Below are 16,410 nucleotides of genomic sequence, written 5' to 3' on the forward strand. Positions count from 1 at the left end.
AAGCGCACGCAAAAACGGGAATGGAGACGGAATGCTTTTAAACTTTATTGGTTTAGACACATAGTCTGAAAAAATACTATGCATTCCCAATTGTCAATTCATATTAAACAAGCATATACATTTGGTTATATTATTATTATTGATTTAAAATAAAAAATGAAACCATTACAGAAAGTGCTGCATCTTCAGAGAACTTTGCAACATTTTTTTCGTAGAAGATTGCTAAAACCAATCTCAGGTTCCAATATTCCTTTGGTCGTTACTTTATTTTACACATAATTTATTTTTTGTTTACAACACGTTTAGTATAGGCACACATTCTGCGTCACCATACGGATTGTGAGGACAGAGTGCTGGAGCAGCAACATTTTTTATAAAAGAGCTTTAATTGTACATCAGTCTATGAGAAAAAGCTAACGAGCAGTTTTGAGAAATGGGACAAATTTATTTCTTTACAAAAGTTTCCATAGATGACTTTTTGACGTACATGCTGATATACCAAAACTGCTAAATCTTTAATTACAGATAAGATTTTTCTTTTTTTTTTTTTTTTTACACAAATGCATATGTTCTATCTTAACCCCTTCACCGTTAGTTGGAAATAGGATAGGCAACATGGAAATGCCTCATTTGTTTGCTGCTTGTACTTTGCTAAAATACATAACAAAAAGCTGAAATGAAGGGCTTAAAGGGGCTCTAGATGCCTCAGAAAACATTTTATTTTGGAACAATTCCAGGGATCGAAACCCTTTTACCTCCCAGACTACAAGCATCCAGATTTCTCCTCCAAAAAGCATAGCCTTAGCTTCGTCATTTTACAGGAGTAAGGGTGGTATAGAAACCACTGCATATGCAAAGTACTAATAAATGTTAATTCCAAGAAGAAACAAAGATCTAATTCTGGTAACTTTTATTTTCCATAGACAAAACCAAAGTGAGCTAAAGATACAAAAAGTACACAGACAGAATTGCCTCTAAATAAAATGCTTTTCCAAATTCCTGTAAGGCATCAAGAGGTCTTTAAGTAATCTGTTACCATGCAAAAATAGTATATTCTTTCCCAGTTTACATTCATCTTGAAGCAGTTTATTTACATATAGATCACCAGTTTGTGCTTTAAACACATGGAAAATAAATTAAAAAAAAATTCTAAGTTAATTTGTTTCATTCCAGAAGATTAAGTCAGATTAGTTTCTGTTATATGCAAGAATTTCATATTCATGGCAAAAATGACACTGGACTTTATTGATGCTGATACATACTTGCTAACAGTGAGGACAGATTGCAAAACAGTACTTTATCAATAACTCACCGTCTCTCTCTCACCTGGTGTGCGTCAAGCATTTTAACTGGCAAATGTGCCTTTCAGGACAGAATAATGCTGCGTATTTCCTGCCAACATGGGGTTAAGACTGGTATGGTTTCTGCTCCCACTTGTGTGTACCAGACCGTTTCTGTGGCAGAATGGTATTTTCTCTGTGCAATATATTGAGCAAAGAACATACGAAACACATAGCTAAGCAATATTATCTTCCTGGAAAATGTATTTTATTCTGAGTTTTGTATATGAGCACTGGAGACATCCTCCCAGTGGTTTCACAGGCATAGCACCAGACCCAGGAAGAACCTGCTATATTTAACATGCCCAAGACCACCGTCCCTCAGCCCGCAGCACACTGGCTGCAGCACCCGCCGCTGGGCGAGGGTGCCAAACGCTCTGTCTGACCCGGCTGCGCGAGGCCGCCGTGCTTTCGCCGCTCCGAGCCGCAGCCTGGGCGCAGGGGCTGGACTCTGACCGTGCACCCACCCCACCGGCCGTGGCAGGCTGGAGTGGTGCTTGTTTCAGTGGGCTCGCTGGATTCTTTTCGTTAATTGATTGCGGAATGAAGCGCCAGGTGACAGCGACTAGTTCAAACCCCAAAGCTGTCAAGAATAGGGCTCTTTACAGGGAAAGGTAACTTGCATCACCATTTACATGCTTGAGTCTAAACTCTTTCAGTAAGATGAATATCAATAAATTAATTTTGTAATTAGTTATTTTGAGGGGGAAACCCCCCCCACACTGGTTACTGAACAGCCCTGGGGATTCTTGGTAGGCACAACAAGTATTTCAGTTTAAGAAAGCTCAATGCAAAATAAATATTCCTGCAATTTGAGGAGAAGCATGTTTGTGCCTAGCTTATATGTTACGCATGTATTCTTTTCAAGTTTTAATCTCTTACAACATTATTACAATTACCGTGAGAGAGACTGACCTACAGAGGAGCATCTGATTACACAAGAAAGCATTAAAGAAAGATTTTAGTTTATTTATACAGCTTTTCACAAGCTCTGAAAATATTCACACTTTTGGTGTAACAACCCAATTTCTCCCAAATCTTGAATCATCCTAGCATGGCCACGTCCCTATTTTTTCTTTCTTATTCTTTTGGTGTTCTCATCTTTGGCTCTAGTACGTCTGACATTTTGCATCAAATACCAAAAGAAGTTACCCAGCATTATATACGTAAAGCTAACAGCCACCTAAGCTGTAAACAAACTCATACTGGCATCTTCTATACTTACACAAAGTCAGAGTTTAGTTGTCTAGAAAAGTCTGGTAAACTGAAATCAACTTAGGAGAAAAGCAAATTAAATTCACGTGGTAGAAAAAGGTCAGTGGAAAATAGCTTTTCTGTACTTATGTAGATGACTAGTTTTGCTTTTTATTTAAAAAATAAGTCACATTAAAACAGACAGGAAATTGTATTGAATCTAATTAAGCATGCGTATGTAATGACCGTCTTTTGGCTGATACAAAAATGAGATGAACTAGATTCCTCGGAGATGAAAATCCTTTATGACTTGACGTAAAGAGCCAGATTTTATCCAGTAATTCCTATGCCCTGTAGATGTGGCAGACACAACTTCCCCAGGGATGCTGTTGCTGCGTACATTGGTGACAAATGACTGTACAATACCATCAGGTCACAGTAGCAATTATTTCTTACTTGCTTTGGACTGATATGAGTCATTGCACTGGAATCAAATGAGGAATCAGGCGCAAAAAGGGATTCAGACACGTACTTGCGCATTTGATAGATCAAATCACCATGTTCTTTCTGTGAGTGATGGTGTCAGCTGACAACAATTTCCTTTGTATCATTTTTTTCTGAAATCACTGCAATAAATCAGTCTTCATGTAACGCTAAACTCATTAATTCAATTTATTTCATTTTGAAGCATGCAATGGAATCTCAGAGGGAAAGTAAGAGATCGTTCAGATGAAAAATTTAAACTTTTAGCTTCAAAAGTCTACAGTGGACTCCAGTTTAAGAGAGAAAATAAGTGTGCTTTCACTGTCCTAGCAAAGATGATCTAGCAGGCACAGCTCCATGCTAGTATGCACTGGTGCAACAAACAGCAGCTATTAAAATACACATACATATTTAGGACCCTGTTTAGCAGAAGGAAGCCACCGGCAATCCAAGTATGCAAGCCACTAGACTTGTTTTCTCATTGTTTTGTACCGTGCTTTGTATCAGGAGAGAGCTCTAGAGTCTGTTCCTACTCCACGTGGGACTTAGCCCTTTCCTAATGGCTGCAGCTGGCTGTGAAACCTAAGGTTTCATCTGGAAAACTTGCTCTTTACTCCAGAGAAGGCCCTGGAAACGATGACAGCGGGCACTGAGGCTTCCAGACGCCTGAACACAGAGATGTTCTCTCAGCAGGCCATTCTGCAGCCACGTCCAATGTTTTACCATGCTGCGACAGCTTACAGCAGCAGCGGCTGCCACCGCCTTTCACCCACCCCTGCGCACCTTGCAGGGCAGTATTTTCTCCTCTTCCCCGGCCAGCCGAAGGATGCCCTCCGCTGCTGCACCATGGGCTGGCCTTCCTCCCAAACGAATTCATTTTGCTAAGCCCCGTTCAGAATCGCAGCTTATATACCTTGTGCTCCGTTTCTTTAGCACTGCTTCTGAAAGGGAGTTAGTCCAACCGGATGATGCAGTATTAGCAGCATGTAAAGTAATAAATTAGGAACCGGGAGCACACGGGTTAATGTGAACTCCCACAGAAAGCTGCCACAGAGCCAGCGATGCTTTTGCAACCTTCTCGGTTTGAGCAGTTCAGATGTCCGTGAGTGTACTGAAGGCGGCCCTAATGCAAAATCAGCACGCCGTGTATAAACTGAGTTCAGATGAAAAGGAAAGAGAGGGAATTCTAGCCTAGTGCTTCCTACCCTGTTCATCTAATTTCCAGGTAATGTTAATCTGTTCGATGTAATATACTCATAGGTCTACCAAGTACAAATAGTGGGAGATTCATTCCTGTTTGTATTCTGGTTATTAGGTAGGTCATTAATGATTAAAACAAATCAATGCCAATTATGTCTTGGAAAATACAAAAACTATCACTTAATATATAAAACAATATCCAGCTTGAAGTTGCAGATCAGGGAAAATAGACTTTCATCATCAATCACTGATTGTTTGAGGTAGACCACATTATTGAATTATCCACAATTTTAGTTTCTAATGTATTAGTTTATGTACAATCTAGTATCAACAGACAGACGTGAAATTTTCTCTGTTTGAATTAGAAGTGTTTATAGTTATTAATAAGGTACATTTTCATAATTTACTTGGTCATAGACTGAAATTTCCATATGTTTTGTGGCAATTTAGCATAATTCTTAGTAGTACCCTACTGTGTACATAGAGTAAAAAATAAACTATCACACCTGATGGAAAAAGAAGGAAAGATGTGGTTAGTGCTGACATCCTAGAAAAATGAAATGCTCAAATGTAAGATTCAGATGCTTATCCATTTCAGCTGTGTCATTCTGGCTCTTTACTTTTGAGTATTATTCTAATATTGCTACAAAGTCCGTTATTCAGAAGATCCTTGCAGTGATTTCAGATGGAGATGCTTGAATATAGCTCTTCTATTTGTTTTTTGAAGTAATCTCTTAGTTCTGGTCTCTTAGCCTTCAACGTTGGTGTCAACAAACCATTTTGTACTGAGAACATATCAGAGTGAATATAAATAGCTTTGACCTAAAATAAAAGAGGGATATATTTATAGTGAAAATTACAGGTGTCTCCCTTAATAAGCATAACTCCTTACGCCAGCCTTGCTGCGGTTACCTCTGGCTGTGCCTGGAGCCCAGGGGACCCTTCCGCCAGGTCCTCAGGATTTTCCTCACCTGCCCAAGTTTTCCAACTAACTTCCCCCCACACCCCTCGGTGCTCTCTGCTCTCCTGCCTGTTCTCCCGTGTCCGCGCTGACCCGCCAGCCAGCCAGCGCAGAAGGGAGCTCTCCGAGAGAATGCGGTCATAAACCCCTTCTCCGTGTGACACCAAGGCCAAAACACAGCGAGGCAGAGCACAAGGGACCGCGTCAGCATGTGTGATGTTCTACCTGGGAGTACAACAGGGAGGGAGGGAGCCCTTCTAAGAGCCATCACCCCCACTGCACTGCAAAAGTAAGGGAGCAGCACTAATTTGGTCGTGCAAAATTATCGTGAAGTTTTGCAGGCACAAGGAGTGTACATGGTGATCATCTTTAAAGATGAACTGATGGTGGTTTACTAGCTAATTAAAATGATATAAAATCATTCAGCCTAGGCAAAGGGGTTGTGCAAGGCGGCCCTTGTTAGCGGTGGTCTCTGAGCACAGCGGGGAGCCTGGCAGCGCAGATGGGAGCGAGCTTTTTCCTTCCAGTGTGTTTATGGGAGTGCCTGTGTGGGAGAAGGCAGAGAACTGCTGCGTGACTGGTCATAGTCCACCGATTTAAGACAAAATTCCCCAGCCATCTGCTGCTTTTGTGACTCTCCAAGCCAGACCGGTTTGCATTTTGTTAGACTGGGAGTTGCAGGAACATAGACTGAGAATCAGATTTTAAATTCCCATTAGATACATGATTCCTTTTTCCCCTGCAAGCATTGCGGTCCAGTTCCTCCCCCAGTGACGCCCTTCACAAGATCAGTGTTCGTGCTGCTGATGCCTCCCCCACTTGGCTGCAGAAGCCATAGTTGCCATTTCCAGCGCAGCGGTCCAGGCTCAGGCCCCTGGCGCTGCAGACCGGGATGTGGCTCTTTCCCAGACATGGGATCCCATCCCACAGGAATATTAGCCATAATACCTGGCTCAAAGGTTGGTTTTAAGATTACGTATTGCAACAGAGACTGATTTTTGAAGCCCTTTAGTTCTGAAATGTGAAATGTTCATTCTTAACTTTTAGAAAGGTGGCAAGGCTTTCCTCGCTACTTTATTAATTGCAAACTGCTGGTAGAATAGATTACTTGAGGATATCTCACACTGTGAAGACTATGGCAGGAGCAAACAAGACTTATTACCACAGACAATTATGTGCATTACAAATGTGCTTTATATTGAATTTAATTTTTAAATTAATTTCTTTTTACTATCATTTCATTTGCATGTGTAACTGAGAAATAAAAAAATAACAAGTTTATGTTTAATGGTGCTTCTGCTGCACTCAGATATGGTGAACTACTCATTAGAATTACCACCCAGAAACAGTCTAAACAAAAGCAGAAAGGCCTTTGCTAATTGCATGTAATGACTAAGATGCTCATTATTTTAACAGAAATAAGCATTTAACATTGTAACATGTGATGGATTTTATTTTTTTTAACTGTGTCTTTAATGCTGTGTAATCTCTGGCTGATTTTGGATCTCTCCTCAAGTGTTTGTAGCCCTGTTGCAGAAATATTTACACAAGCACCAGAAAATAATTAGTGCACAGGCTGAAAATAAATAAACGAGCAGCATTTCCTAGGTCAGTCATAAGAATGGTAATTAGCGACCCAGTTTCTTAACAGTGCTTTCAGTGGCAGAAGAATCAGTCCTACAGATACTTATCTTGACTTCTGGTTGTCAGACTGGAGATTATCCATGTCCCTGGATTAGATTTTTACCTCCGCACCCAAAACTTTCAGTAAATTCAATTGAAATTTCAAGCGTGAGTGGAAGGCAGAATCACATGTATATATTTTTCAGAGGAACAAATACAACTTGCCAGCAGTGTGCGGCTGCAACAACGACATGTAGTAACATAACAAATGCTGACAAATCCCCATTCAGTACAAATGGTCACATTGCTCGCCTGACCCCCCAGAATAATGTATTAATTGTTTCATTTTACCTGCTCAAAGGAATGGAGTCCACTCTCCTTACCTAACCGTACCATGTCTTCCATTATCGCTTGCTGCAGTTCCTGGGTTAAAACACATAAATTGCTCATGAAACAGCAGTCTCAACCTTACGCACAGTTAATGTCATTGTTCATCATGAAAACGTGTTTCAGAGTAAAGTTCAAGCACCTTATTGATAATTAATACATAATTAGAAAATATTATATTAATGTACAAATGTTAAACTTGAGTGTGGTGGTGTGAACTGTGTCCTCAGTATGGAAAGTACGGTTAGATAGATGCTTAAATTTGCAATCCGTCAATCGCTTGCCAGACTTGGCTGCAGCATCATTTCCCACAGACACCAGTGGGATGGTTCAGTGACATCAGCGTCCGTCGATGTGATCCAACTCAGTTATTAGAGAGCATGTGTAAATAAGGCTGCGGTCCTTATTTGGGACATCTAAACAAACACACACGACCTCTCCTAGTGCCGTCCTGCTGTTCCCTGCCAGACAGACCCCTGGTGCCCCAGTGCAGGAGGCTGCAGAGAGCTGTACCGTCAGTCAGCACACATCCCTGTATCCAGGTCAACCCTGCTTGATTTCAGTGAGGAAATCATTCTTGTCACTGAGATCATTAACAGACACCTACTCTAACTAGGTTATGCTACAGTGAAAAAAATGTCTTTCCTGCAAAGAGATAGAAAGGCAAACCTTATTTTTACAGAGTTCTGCATATGTTCCATCAAACCCTCTTTTCTTTGCCCAGCCTGGCATAACTTCGGAATCGGGCACAACGATTCCCACCAGAAAGGCCTGTAGGTGAAGGAGAAGGAGAGCTGCAGGCAAAAGCTGAACATTAAGGCTCTACATTAAAGTGAACATACAAACCGGCTGAATTTGATATGTGCTTATCACTTCCTGTTTAATTACATCAATAATTTGCTAACATGACATAGTGACGTCTATTTTGGTGCCTTTGCCTTTTCCTCAGATAAAACTGTTCTCTCTGACTGTTCCTGCATTTGCCAACAATTTTAACACCTTCAGCTGGGGTTGTGTTCTGCTTGGACATTATTTAAATTACTTTTTACATAAGCCAGAGCAGAACATAGCCCGTATCATTCCTACACATGCAATCCGTAGGCCTGTGAGTCTCAGGCAAACTCAATGCCAAAGGAAGCCTCACGTTTGTGGCCAGTGAATGCAGAGGAATGAAGTGCAATGGTTTCAGAAGCTGTACACGTTTGTATAAACATGCAAACAAATGGGACAAGATTGGTCAAAATGGGTAGGCAGTGGTCGTGGAGCAGCGGTGGCTTTGCATTCCTCTGGCTCACGGCACGCAACGCGCCCAAGGAGCGCGCTGGAGGCACAAGGGGTGACACTGAAGCAAATGGAAAGGCTGGAGCTTTGGCCACAGCGTCCTCCAAGCTGCTGAGGGGCAAACAGCAGCTGAGCTCCTGCGTGGCTGGCAGCCAGCTCCAGCGCAGGAGGGAGACGTCAGGGCAAAACCGTGGCATGATCCACTCACACTTTCCCCTCATCCGTGCCCAGCTCTCCATCTTCTGTTTACAAAGAATAAAGTAAGAGTTTCTGAAGATTTAGTTTTTACCTGCAGGCTGTCTCCATGGACGTAGATCTGGGCAACAGGGTCACTGCGGATATAGATATTCTCTATCTTCTCTGGTGCAATATATTCTCCCTGAGCAAGTTTAAATATATGCTTTTTCCGATCAATAATTTTAAGGGTCCCATTCTGTTAGGAGAAAGAAATGAGATGCTCTCAGAGAAGCTATTTAACCACAGAGACAGTAAGCAGTCTGGTTTTAGCAGATCTCTTTAAATTGCCAGAAAATGCTTCAGTGACATATTGAGCTTATTCTACAAAACATAAAATTCATCCTTTGTAAAGATACATCTGCTTGGAAATTTAAGTTTGGTACTTGAAAATTTCCATGGGATAATACAATCGACATGACTACGGATCTGCTCCGTACGCACAGGCAGCCATTTCCCAATGTCTCCAGTGTGAAGCCAGCCCTCCTGGTCCAGTGCTTCAGTTGTCTTCTCTTCATCTTTCAGATAACCTTTGAAAACATTTGGTCCTTTCACACATATCTGCAAAAGAGTCAGAGTTGCTGATAAATTATTTTATTATTCTGCTGTAAATACTAACAAGATAAACAGTAATTAACTAAAATAAAAATGTTTTAAAAGTTGACTTAATGACTGCGCTCCACGAAACTAAAATATATTACGTTATAAAATTACTTATGGATTTTTTCAGACTAATGGGAGTTAGTTTTTCAGACTAATAGGAAGCAGGGATTGCAAAACTGATATGCTTGAAGTTGATTTGCATTCAGCTTGCAGTTAAAAACCCCCAAAGTTATTTCAATAAGTTTAATTTATGTGCAATGTGGAAATAACAGCAATGTAGAAATCACACAATTCAGCTCTTCTTAGCTGAACTAATTAATTCAGTCTTAGCTGTTAAAGTAATCAGGCATGGCATTGGCTGGAAGTACTGGCACAGCCCCTGTTTAATTAATGCTTTGCTGCTCTGTTGCTGAATTGACGTTTTCCTTTCCTGGTTGTTATATGTAACGCATCAGCAACCATGCACCTTACAAAGGTAAAATGCTTCTATAACTACTTAACACAGTGTTAACTAGTGAGTATTTGATACAAAAATTTGATTTTCTACCTCTCCTTCTCCTTTGGAAGCAAAATAATTCAGCTCTTCCACATCCTTCAATCTGATTAAGTTACAGGGCAAAGGGGCTCCTACATGACCTGGAAATCAAAGTTATCAAGTCACTTGTCATCTCTCCTATAAACAATAATTAGTGTTTTATTATTAGTTGCTTGTGTAGTTGCAGATACACTGGATGTTCTTGCAGGAGCTGTGTCTGTGTGCAGAAATAATTTCCTCATTTAATGTTTTGAACTATGAAGACGAAATACACAACCATCCTATTTGGATATAAACCCTATTGTCAAATGTTGACATACAGACTGGAAAGGCTTCCCCTTTTTTTGAGCTTAGCTCATTCTAAAAGCACACAAAGCTCTGGACTTCCATCACGTTAATGACTCTCAATTATTTTAACCCGGGAATACCAACTGCAGTGACATTATGCTGAACACATTTCCCCCCACCCCTACAGTTTCTCCAAAGATGACATGAGGACACAGTCTGCTGTAGCTGACAAGTGCTGCTAGAGCACTGTGGTGTTCCAGACAGTCCTGTTTCCCCCAGAAACAGCCGCTGGGGAAGATGGACTGGAAAGGGGAGTCCCAGCTGCACCGCAGCCCTTTGTGCACAGTCGCTCTCAGGGGCTGAGGTCTCATTTTGCAAAGCAGCCAGATCAAAGCGTGCTGAGGATGGGGATGCGGTCGGGGTGTGAGCGGCTCTTTGCCTGGTGCTGTCAGAACATGGGCAGGGGGGCGGGGGGCAGCGAGCCCCAGGACACACCAGTATCTCCAAGGGGCTGGTTTGGGTTTGAAGAAAACCAAACAGATGGCCACTTGCGCTGGGAGAAGAAAGCATGTGCTCTTCTCTGGGCATGGAAAAATCTGGGTTGGAAAGATGGAAGCATTTAACTGGCCAGACCCATTAATGTCCAGTGTCCAGGTTTTCCATGTGAATGGGTGTGATACCCTTTTCAAAACATTTTTTATAAATACTGATGAATTATATTAACAAGAAATTCAGCTGCAGTACTTGTATGTGTTATGTGAATCTTGCTTAGTGCTAATTTTTATCTGATTTTGTCAAGATTCCAGAGTTTTGAAAGCCCTGAAACATATGAAGTATGGAGTAGCGGTGGATCTGTATTCAAAGCCTGTGTTTGCTCACTAAGTACATGATTGTATCCATCTTTTCTTTGTTCTGGCATTTCATTCTAACAAATGTTGTTTTAAATTCACCTCCAGTGTTCTAGAGAGGACTCGCAGCACCAGGAGTGCAGGGATGAGAGTATCACAAATAACAGCTCAACGACCAGTTCCAAATCTCCCGAGGCACAGGTGCCCAGCATCTGATCCCTGTGTATTTATTCTGGACTAGCTACACTTTCAGGAGCTTTACATTTTCTGAAGATTAATTACATACTGGTGAATGTTGTGTAACACCCTGGATTTTCTAAAGAAATGCACGTTTCTTTCTTTTTTTGGAAATGTTGGAAGAAAATAATTACCTGATGTCCAGTCACCTGGAGTCGTAAAGGTGCATCCAGCTGTGCATTCTGTTTGGCCATAGCCTTCATAAACCTGACAAAGAAACAGGTATTTTTAGAACACCACAGATGATTTCACTATTACAGAACAAAATTCTAAGAATCGCCTTCTGTTGCACAGTCCTGTGAGCTAACCCTGCCAGCTGCAGGGCACGGAGCACATCTAACCCAGGGACGCGTCCCCAGCTCTTCCTGCGCAGAAAATGTCATGTACCTGGCTATGAATGACCATGGCTCTGCAGAGCTGAAAAAAGTGAGAAGACAAGTTCAGCACTTAGCTTTTGAGTCAAGAAATATGTTACTGTATGGAAGGAAAAGTGGGGGGAAAGGTATTTTTGTGGGACATTTTGAAAATATAACTTTTCAATATTTTTTTGCCTAATTTTAGGCTCTTGAATGAGGCCTTTTCATTGCCCTGGGCTTTGTAGTCAAAGAGAAATAACGCAGTGGACATCTTAAGTGGGTTAAATTGCCATCTGAAGATTATCTTTCTCCATTTATGTATAGAATAAAACATGTGTAACAAAGTTCCTAGCACACGCGCAAGCACTTTTAATTGCACATACTCAATTAAGTGCTGAGTGGCAGGTGGGATGAGTCTATGCGCTTTTTTTGGCAGCTGCCAGCAGCGAAAGCAGCCCTTGCCTGCTGCCCCCTCCCCAGGGCCGCCGGCCGCCCCCCCTCCAGCCCCACAGCTGCGGCAGCCCCGGGGACAGCGGGGCACTGGCTCTGCCCTGAGCCCTGCAGCTTGCTGCTGCATCAGTCCTGGCAAAGCAGTCCTAAGTGCAGTTCTGAGGTTCTAAGCCTTCTCCTTGCTTAAATGCAGGTGTGGTGAAAATGGATTGAATTGACTACTGATAATGAAAAAGTCTTTGTAATTAGAAATCGCTTCACTCAGACAGTGAGCTCGGGGAACTCAAGGACAACTGTGATGAGCAGGTGGGATTTGTCCTGAGCCCCCTGCACGAGCAAGATATGATCAGGACCATCCCAACAATAAATTTTGCATGTGGCTGTGTCGTGGTGGTGACTCCACCACGCTCGTGCATCTGCCCAACATCCCCGGCATGTGTGGTGAGCCTTAGGGAGTGTGAGATAGTGCGTGCCTGCACTTAGCCTAAACTTAAAAGTTTACATACACTAAGGTGCGTAAACTATTTTTGGTTTTCACCGAGTATAAAGGCAGGCAAGCTTTGGGACTGGGCAGAAGCCTCACCCACAGGCAGACGCACCACACAGGAATTTCCCAGTTCCCAGAGACTCCTGGCACTGGCTGCAACGGGGCTCCCAGCCCAAGTGCGGGCCTGGGTGATGTTAAGGTGGTAATTGGTGATGGATCCTTTCCCTAGTCTCTAACGCTTTGCAGGAATGATTTGATGCTTCACCTTTATCGCTCTTTTATCATACTGTGCATAATAATGAGTGCTATTTCCTTTTATCATATTGCATGCTATTTTCCTTTGTTGTATTGTAACAGAATAAACCGCATTTATTCTTGTATTTGATTTCGAATTCATTTCTTGCTTGGTATCCGGTCAATCAGCAAACGAGCAAGTGCCTTTCCCAGCTAACAGTAAGTGAACAGCCCCGGGCAGCCGGGTGAGCCCACCTGGCATCCGAGGGCTGCACGGAGGAAGCCCAGGACGGTTGGAGACGCGGGGGCAGCACCGGTGACGATCATGCGAACGCACCCCCCCAGGCTCGCCTGTTTGATAGCAGGAGAAAACACAAGAAAGCATCACAAATTACTACAGATGGCAAAACCTGGGTAGGCTGCAGACCTGCGGGGAGGCAGCCTCAGCCTGCAAGAAGCACATCTGACTCTGGGGAACCCCTGGGTAAAAAACAGGCTCTTCCCCCCCACCTCCTGCCCAATAATAAGCAAATTTTTTGCTTATTTGCAACTTGTCGTTCTTAATGAATTGGCTCCCAAGCCATCTAAAATAATGCTGTCCCTTTTTTAAGGCAGATGACCTTCAAATATTTCTGGAAGGCATTACATCAATTCCTGTGTCGCAGTTTACTTCTTTCACCCCCCCTCATTTCCTTCTTCTTGTTCTAAGAGTAAAAAGAAAGCCCAGCACAAAAGAAAACAACTCCTGATTGAGCCTGCCAGTCTCGCCAGATCCTGAATCAATATGCAGCCTGGCTCGCCTCGCGTCTGCGCTCCCGGCAGCGCCGTGTGAACTCTGCTATCTTTGCACACTGAGGACAACTAATCCGCGGAAGAAAAGTACAGTCAGTTTCTTTAGTTAAAAATAAAGTGGCATGTCTCCAGATAAGTTATCCGATTGAAAAAATGAAGTAATCAGAGCCTCCTGGAGCAGTACGGAGCCTGGAAAACCTGGTTTAAAGCCAATGTTATCTTTTTTTACTGAGTAGATGTGTGGAAGACAGCAGGGCATTCTGATTTCTTTCTCTCTTGTTAAACCATGATTTACACATGCATTTTTCTCTACACCCTTGTTTTCCTAGGAAAAAAAGCCGTTTTGAATATGCCCCGCTGAAACCGCCCTAAATCCAATTGTATCTGTGGAGAATTTGCAGAAAACTTTGGAGCAACATCTCTTTGATCAGTCACTCCTCTTCCCATGGCCGCCTTCCTGGATTCCACCCGCAGCGGGAGGAGACAGGCGGAGGTTTGATGCCACCTCTCCCCTGCCTGTTGCTGGGCCTGAGCCGGGAGAAGCCACATGTGCGTGGGGCACAGGCTGAGCCCAGTCCCCGCAGGGCAGAGTACCCAAATAAATGGCAGGGGTGACAGCGGCCCTGATGTTGGAGGCTACGATCCTGCTTCTGGGCAACTGCGCTGGGCAGAGGGCATGTGCCTCCGCACTGCATCGCATCCCTGCTCGGGGCCTGGACAGGGGCACAGCTTGTAGCTGGGAGCTGCACAAAATGGGTCCTGTTCTGCAAACAGGGGATGTTGTGGCAAAAGCTGTCTTAGTCTGCCTTGTGCTTCTCCCTTCCCCACTGGAAAATCCTAACAGAACTGAAATTTTGGCATCTTATGCACAGTGTTTAAAAAATGCATAAAGAAATGTGGCAAAAGTTAATGGAACAACAACCCAATGGCACAATCCATTTAATTTTTCTAGTCAATGTTTCACTCTATTTGCTCGTGAGCAGCAGCTGCCCACAGCTCACCATGGGGCAAGCGGCCCACGCTGGCTTCAAGGAGAACCAGGCACTGCTGCAAGAAATGACAATTCTTGGACTTTAGACTCACTTCTTAAATTGCTTACCTGTATTTTATTAAAGAAAAGTTTATCCCACAAGCTGTCATTTCTAATGATCCCGTTTCGAACTTCAGCCTTTTTCCGTTTTGCAGCAAATTCCAGAATCCAGCGCTTGAGGGACGTGTCTGCCTGGCTGAAGATCTGTGGGAGCGCAGGGTGGCCGGCGGCGGCACCGGGAGAGAGAAAACGTTAGCAGTGGCTCTGACAGCTGCAGCTGCACATCCCACCGGGGCACAGCTGGGTCAGCAGTGCAGGGCCATGAGGCTACGCTAGGGCTTCGTCAGCTGGGGGGGAAGGACTGGTTTATTTCGCTCCATTTGCTATTGTGCATGCTGTTCCTTGGGGAGCCAAAAAGAGGGCGGAGGACAGCATAGGCTTTGACTACATTCATATGACTGCTATTTCTGTATGATTTCTGTGATAGGACTCAGTGAAATCATGCCATCTGAGCAACTTGAACACCAGAGCAGGTATCGGTGCTGGCTGAAGCGGCGATGGGGGATGCATTTACCTTGGCTTCATCACTAGCATGAACTACACCTCCACAAACAAGAAACCCCCAGTGCCCATCCCTCTAATAAGGCACCAGAACCCTGATCCAATGGTCCTGACCTTGGGGAAAAAGTAAATCAGTAGCTTTTCCTTAAGCTCATCTTTGAGGATAAATCTTCTGAGGAATAAATATTCCCAGCTGGTCAAACAGATTTAACATGATGACGAGACATGCCTGTCTTAAACACATTTCAAGACCATCTCTTAGTTTTAAAGATTTCTAGATCCAAAAGCCAACCTCACATTTACACTCCCTAAATCCTCACAATCGTTTTGCAGTTCCTGATTTTCAGCTGTTATTGTCACCAGAAAGAGAGATTCCAATTCCAGAACTGGTTGAAGGGCACAAAAAGTCCTGGTGCATCCAGGTTTGATTGGTGTTTCTGTAATGAAAAAAATCCCTCGTCTCTGGAAATGTCACTAGTGACTTCAGTGAGAACAGGGCGAGATGCTAACACAGAGGAATTTCATATTAACATGAATAGCCATGTCTGCAGTCTGTGTAAATCAACATAATACAGACCTACAGATCGGAGCAGCTGTATCAGTTATGCAGGGTAAGAACATGTTTGCAGTAAGGCAGGAACAGTATCATCTGCTCAGGGAATCTCTGTGACAAAGGGAATTCTGTCACCTAAGTACAAAAGGGACATAAACTTTATGATTACAAAAAGATAAAATTAAACTCACCTTATCATACATTCTGTTTAACAGCCGTGGCACGACAGGGAAGATGGTTGGACGCAATGCTTTCATATCGTCAGACAAGAGACGAATATCTCCTTGAAAGAACCCAATTCGCCCTCCATGGCAGTAAACTACAGACTGACAAGGAGAAAAAAGAACACATGTAACCTCTTTGCTTTTAATTCCCACGGCAGAGCATCCCTCCCAAGCGCAGAAGTGCCCTTCCTGAAATTCTGCTCTCCGAGATAGGAAAAACAGGGCTTCAGAAATACATATAAAAGTAACAGTAAATTTTGCACTGAATAGAAATATATGGATAGCTTTGGGCACTTCTCAGTACTGGTAATTCAGCATTCACCAAATTTGCCACTGTTTCTGGAAGAAGAAGGAAGCAAAAGCTTTTATAAGGGATTTCCCTTTATCCCTTTATTATTCCCTTTATTATCCCTGCACACGGGGGTGGAGAAGTCCAAGTTACGGTCAGATTCTGGATCTGAACTTCTCCTCTGAAGCCCAGACCTACCACAGCAGCTCACAGCATGAGC

General features: G+C 43.1%; 1 protein-coding gene across 3 annotated transcripts in view; it reads right to left on the reverse strand.

Moving 5' to 3' along the window:
- Positions 1-33: 33 nt before the first annotated feature.
- Positions 34-16,410, reverse strand: part of ACSL6 (acyl-CoA synthetase long chain family member 6) — a 66,998-nt gene continuing 50,621 nt past the window's right edge. For all 3 annotated transcript variants that reach the window (XM_080400456.1, XM_080400458.1, XM_080400457.1), the window contains exons 12-21: positions 15,869-16,003; positions 14,633-14,767; positions 12,997-13,092; positions 11,349-11,421; positions 9,854-9,942; positions 9,148-9,264; positions 8,759-8,902; positions 7,858-7,959; positions 7,153-7,224; positions 34-5,039 (exon numbers count right to left, since the gene is read on the reverse strand). In XM_080400456.1, coding sequence (XP_080256582.1) covers positions 4,899-5,039; positions 7,153-7,224; positions 7,858-7,959; positions 8,759-8,902; positions 9,148-9,264; positions 9,854-9,942; positions 11,349-11,421; positions 12,997-13,092; positions 14,633-14,767; positions 15,869-16,003 — 1,104 coding nt within the window. In that variant the 3' untranslated portion in view covers positions 34-4,898. The remainder of the gene's footprint in view (positions 5,040-7,152; positions 7,225-7,857; positions 7,960-8,758; positions 8,903-9,147; positions 9,265-9,853; positions 9,943-11,348; positions 11,422-12,996; positions 13,093-14,632; positions 14,768-15,868; positions 16,004-16,410) is intronic.

The sequence above is a fragment of the Falco punctatus genome (genome assembly GCF_963210335.1).
Source record: "Falco punctatus genome assembly, chromosome: 8".
NCBI classification, from domain to species: domain Eukaryota; kingdom Metazoa; phylum Chordata; class Aves; order Falconiformes; family Falconidae; genus Falco; species Falco punctatus.